The sequence below is a fragment of the Antrostomus carolinensis genome, unplaced genomic scaffold (assembly GCF_000700745.2).
Source record: "Antrostomus carolinensis isolate BGI_N321 unplaced genomic scaffold, ASM70074v2 scaffold43111, whole genome shotgun sequence".
In the NCBI taxonomy this organism is placed as follows: domain Eukaryota; kingdom Metazoa; phylum Chordata; class Aves; order Caprimulgiformes; family Caprimulgidae; genus Antrostomus; species Antrostomus carolinensis.
In genome coordinates this window covers 2699-8342 of record NW_010292773.1, presented here as the reverse complement: position 1 = coordinate 8342, position 5644 = coordinate 2699, and the positions used below count along the sequence as shown (strand labels likewise).

Sequence of the window (5644 nt, the reverse complement as noted above, 5' to 3'; positions counted from 1 at the left end):
CCGTGTGCTCTTGCTTCACCTGCCCTTTCCTTTTGTACCTGCCCAGGAACACAGCAGGGAAGGTGAGTAGCTGGTGGAAGGAGGTGGGGGCCCAGCACAGGCACTGCCAGCTCCACACTCAGCACTCGGGGCTGTCTGCTGGGATGAAGCAAGGCCCGAGACATTTCTAGGTCACCTCCACTGCCACCAGCTTTCCTGAGAGCACCCCAGCACCACTGAACTGCTCAGCTGCGGGTACCCCTACCCAGCCAGGGTGCACAGGGTGCTGGGTAACCCCGCTCTTCTTCCAGGAGCCCCAAAAGCACACAACTATCGGTGCTCAGAAGAGAGATCTGGGAGTCAGCGCTGGTGGTTCTGCAAATGTCATCTCCCTGACCCCTGCCCTCAGCTCAAGCCATCACCTGATAGCCGAGTTGGTGTTACGAACTTCTTCCTCATCATCATCATCGTAGTCATCCTCATCATCCGAGTACTGCTGGTGCTGTCGAACTGGGACCCGGCTGCGACCCACTCCTGCTGCAAGGTCTTCCTCCTCCTGCAAAACACCATTGCTGATGGCCTGCTGCCAGTGGGACAAGAAGGAAGAACCCAGCAGACACATCCTCAGTCCAGCCAAGCACCAGGGCTTGCCCCTTTCCAGAGGAGATGGGGGACTCGTCCCTATGCTCGCTCAGGTGACCCACATTAACACGAACCTTTCCTGCCAGGTCAGTCTTCCTCTACCCTCTGACCTCCCAGCCTGGGACAGCACAAGAGCAAGGAGCTGGGAGGCAGGGGAAGGGCCAAGACTGGTTGAAAGCCACAGTCCCACAGAGGTGAGGGACTCAGCTCCAGTCAGGTGTGCTGCTGGCCTGGAGCTCCAGCCTACCTGCATGGGGGACTTGGCGTAGTTGTGATTATCCAGGAAGGCTGGCAACCTCTGCACGATGGGGTTGGGGTTTGCTGGAGGTGCCCCGTTGATGCTGCTTGCAGATGTCTTTGTCACCGGTTTGGATTTGTTGGGTGGGCTCTGTGTAGCCACAGGGTGGCCCTGGCTGGTGGGCTCATCGGTGCCATCTGCCATACAAGCACAGCACAGCCTTTCATCACCAGCACCATCACTTTTTACTCAATGTTCTCTGCCACCCCTTGCCCACCCCATGTAGCAGAAGACCATCACATCCACTTCCCATCCCACCTCCAGCCATCACCAGTGTCCCCAAGCTTAAGCCCTCCCATTTTCAAGCTCCATGTCACTCCAACGCTTCTCCCAGGCACAGAGGCACCTATCACACCCCAGCACAGTGTGCACCGAGCTGGGCTTGGGGAAAAGAAAGTGAAGCTGACCATCAAACTGCCTGAAGCTCCAGGTCAGCCAGCCATTGTGACCAGCCTGGGCTCGCTCCATGGCACGCTGGGCTAGCTGGCAACACCGCTGGTGTGGGGTTCTACCTGGATGGGTGCTCTCTGGAGTCACGGTCTTGCTGCTGGCTAGCTTTGCCTCTTCGGAAGGCTGCGACTCCTGAGACTTCTGGGTCTGGATCAGCTCAGGCTGAGTGACTCGGATAAGCTTGAAGACAAATGACAGATCGAAACTGAGCGCTGGGCCCGGGTGACCCAAACCACATCCCTCCCATTTGAGCCCTGCAGAAGAACTCTTGAGGGTGAGCCAACCACCGAGCACCCATGTGCACAGCCAACTAGCAGTGCCACGGATGACCTCCCAGGTGAGCAGCAAGGCCAAGCAGTGAGGCTGGCTGTCTCCTCTTTCCAGAAGATATTTCCCAAGGCCAAAAAAACCCTAAAATTCAGGGCCCCCACAGCACAGGGAGATGCCCTGAAAATAGAGCCTATTCCACCCCAGGCTCACAGTCCCTCAGGGCCTGGGCTGTCCCACCTGCTGCAAGGCCTCCAGCACAGTCTGGCGGTTCATCTTCAGGATGTGCAGTTTGGACTCGTACTTCATCCTCCGATCAGGCACCACCGCCATCAGGTTGAAGCGGATGTCGTGGTACGGCTCCCTGCAGGGAGGGACAGCAGCTGTGAACTGGCTGGAGAGCCCATCTCCCAGCAAAGGGGGTCAGCAGGCTGCCAGCCATACCCTGCACACCTCCTGCGGGCTCCTTCCAGGCAGTGCATCCCCTGCCCTGGCATTTAACACCACCAGGCAGGAAGCTTTTCCCCCAAAACCAAGTCAACCTCACCCAGACTGAAGAAGCAGAGCCAGGTTGCTTCAGCCACAATACAAAACACCCTTCATAGAGTCAGAGGTGGGTTGAGGTGGGAAGGGACCTGTGGAGGTCATCTTCTCCAACCCCCTGCTCCAGAGCTGGTTGCCCAGGACCGTGTCCAGATGGCTTCTCGCTATCTCCAAAGATGGAGACTCCACAACTTCTCTGGGCAACCCGTGCCAGTGCTTGGTCACCCTCATGCCCAAGCATCCAGGAGGCCCAGCTCAGGACCAGAAGCACCATTCCTTCTCCTATGGACTCAGGCAAACAGGGACCTGATCTGGCTGCTCCTACCCTGCACAGCCATTTGCAGGGACCCGGCATCGCACAGAGAGCGCAGCCTCTCCGTGTGCTCCAGAGACGGGCAAGCTGCAGGCAAGAGAAGGCAAGGAGGCAGCACACCTGCACCTCTCCCCAGGTACATTCTCCACCCCCCACTTCCACAACTTCTCACACAGAGACCACAGTAGAAATAATCCAGAGAAAAACAGCAAGGGGCCAGTGTCTGCACCGTGGCCTGGGCCGTTACCCTGCGGTGGCCAGGCCGATGCGCTCCATGATCACCCTCCTGGCTTTGTCCGTCCATTCCTCGTCCTCAGCCCACGGCCCTGTGATAACGAGACAGAGCTGGACTTAGCACAGCAGGCCCAGGCTCCTGCTGCAGACTAACAGAGTGGATCCTGCCATCCCCACCAGAGGCAATCTCCTGGCTCCCTTACATACCAGGGAGCAAGTCAAGAAGGGGCCCAGGAGGCAGAAGGACCACACTGTCATACATGGAACCCCCTGCCTCTGCCTTCCAAGTGGAAAACGTGAGCTATCTGCAGGGCAGGAGGGTGAATTTTGAACCCTACAGATCACAAGTGATTCACAGGCTCGGGCTTACAAAGTCCAAGGAAATCCCAGCTCCTGCTGGGATCCACCTGCCACTGGATACGGTGCCATGCTTAAGTAGCACAAGCCCATGAAGTGAGTATCTTACCACAGGGCCTGACAGACAGAAGCAAAGTCCTAGCAGGGAGGAATAAGAGTCTGAAAGACAAAACTGAGCTATGAAGCTGTAAAAGAAGAGTAACCCCAGCAGCCTGCTGGGATCTGCGCTGGGACCTTGCGCCTTGACACACAGCTGTTATTTGGCACAAGGAGAGAGTAAGGAGGGGACATATTCTGCTCGTGATACCGAGATATTTCAGAGCTGCTTGTGACCCTGAGCCACTGGGGAAGAAAATGACAAGGCTGGAAAAAGCAATGCAAAGCATTTAGAAATAATTGCCCTCTAGACACAGTCCCCAGTGCACAGGCTCCAAATGAGCTATCCAAACTCAGGGCGAAGCTGGGCGCCACCAAAGTGATTCTCCACAAACACTTAGGGGCACAGTTGGACATTCCAGGGTGTCTATTTAAGGACAGGCAGGCTCTTACCATGGTCAATGGGATAGACCTTCAGCCCATCCAGCTCAAACAGCCGCCCCTTGATGGGGACGTAGCTGACGAAATGAAAAGCCTCCATGGTTCGCACAGCGCTGATACCGTTCTGCTTCTCCGGCAAGTGCCGCGGCTCCGGCCTGCGAGGGCAGGAGAGGGGAGAGGTCAGAGGAGAGCCTGCCTCCTCCAGTGAAGGTGAGCTGTGAGAGACCCAGAGACCCCCTCTGGGGTGAGCTGTGAGAGACCCAGAGACCCCCTCGCTCACCTGGCATGGCTGTTGTGGGCCTTGGCCAGCTCCGGGGCATTGCCGATGGCATAGCCTTTACTCTGCAGCGAGAGAGGAAAACAACTGAGAAGTGACAGGAAACCAACAAAATCCTTCACCCACTGGCTCCCCCCTCCCTCCATCCATACCCAGGACTGGGAGAGCAGCTTTCAGGCATGCCCTCTGCTCTGCAGAGCTTTAGGTAAAACCCAAGGTGAACAGAACACACAATTTCTGCTAAAGAAACTACAGTTAGAGAGAAACACAGATTTCAAGATAGATCTGAAAGTAGGAGACAGGACTTTTCGATCACAGAGAATGCATCTGGGCTAGGGAACAACACGACAGAAGGGCCAGAGCTGTGCCTGGTGTAAGAGGACCAAGGCTGTGAGCAAGGCAAGGTGGGAAGACAAGAGAGAAGAGGCAATACTGATCTAGTGTGCAGCCACAAAGGGCTGGACAGGAGTCAGCTCGTTAGAGCATCATCCTTCGAGGGGAGCGAGAGGCAGATTCAGAGGTGCCACCCTGCACACCCCCACCCCTACCTCCGGGCTGAATCCTTTGGTGAAATCCTTCATGCGGCTCAGCGTGGGGCCCAGGTCGACATTGTTGCAGTTGAGGAGGACGCTGAGCAGGGCATGGGTGGCACAGGAATTGGGGATCAGCTGGAGGGTGACACAAGGACCATCTTAACCAGCTGGAACAAGGCAACCCCTTCAACAACCCCTCAGGGTCAACAATAATCAACTGGAAAGTCCTGAGACAAGAACCACTTGTGAGAGCAGTGACTTGACCTCAGCTCTCAAAGGAAGGGAGGTCAGTCTTCTTTAGTGAGCCATGAGCATCAGCTCACAGCACAGGACAGGCTCACAGCCCTCACTGGATTCCCTCCAACCTGCAGTTCAGGGCAGAGACTCCCAGGGAATAGTAGCTGCCCTCAGGACCAGCAAGAGCAGTGCAGCCTCTCAGCACCACGTTGTTTCCCTGAGGTGTCACACAAGACACCCCCCGCCTCTTTCCCCTCGCCTCCAGCCTACCTGGTGAGCAAAGAACATGTTATTAACGATGTCATCGTCAATCACCGATGTCTCATCCACCAGGGTAGAGACCTTCCGGCGTGATCTACGCTCCTCAATCCACTTGAACAGGAAGATGAACCCATACACAGGGCTGCGGAGAGAAGTCAGCAGCTGCATTGTTTTGGACAGATCACACCAGTGGGGCTGCCCAGAAATCTTCTGATTCAAACCACAGGCAGAGCAAAGACAGAGAGGAAAAGCAGAACCACCAGCCCCAGCTTTCTGCAAGTGACCATCCCTGCCAACACTCCCCTCGGCCCCACATTACCAATGACACTCTCCTGCACTGATGCTCTGGGCTCAGACAACGGTCAAGCTTGAAAACTCTGGGGTTTGATAGATCTTAAGAGACTCAAGACAGAGAAATAGGCAGGTAAATTCAGCCCTGGACACTGACTGACCTGCAGAATAGTGCCTGACCACCAAATGACACCTCCTTCTAAACAGATGTTGTACTCATTTTGCAGAGGAGTTCAGACAATGGGTTTTAAAAAGCAACAGCCTCAAAGCTATTTCAGAGACAGGAGGAAAGCCCACACTGCACGCACACTGGCTGGCACTGCACCTCTCTGTGAGGAAAGGGAGATGAATCCCCTGCAGTGTGTCCCCCACCTGCCCCACCAGGTCTTTCTCAACACATGAGATTGCTCATCTACTCCAAACCT

At 55.8% G+C, this 5644-nt stretch overlaps 1 protein-coding gene across 1 annotated transcript in view; it reads right to left on the bottom strand.

The window, feature by feature from the left end:
- Nucleotides 1-5644, bottom strand: part of BAP1 (BRCA1 associated deubiquitinase 1) — a gene marked incomplete at its 5' end in the record, with an annotated part of 8362 nt that overhangs the window by 2381 nt on the left and 337 nt on the right. The window contains 10 exons of the mRNA XM_029087246.1: nt 39-70; nt 402-535; nt 869-1056; nt 1432-1549; nt 1877-2000; nt 2740-2818; nt 3633-3775; nt 3901-3962; nt 4446-4565; nt 4938-5070. Coding sequence (XP_028943079.1) covers nt 39-70; nt 402-535; nt 869-1056; nt 1432-1549; nt 1877-2000; nt 2740-2818; nt 3633-3775; nt 3901-3962; nt 4446-4565; nt 4938-5070 — 1133 coding nt within the window. The remainder of the gene's footprint in view (nt 1-38; nt 71-401; nt 536-868; nt 1057-1431; nt 1550-1876; nt 2001-2739; nt 2819-3632; nt 3776-3900; nt 3963-4445; nt 4566-4937; nt 5071-5644) is intronic.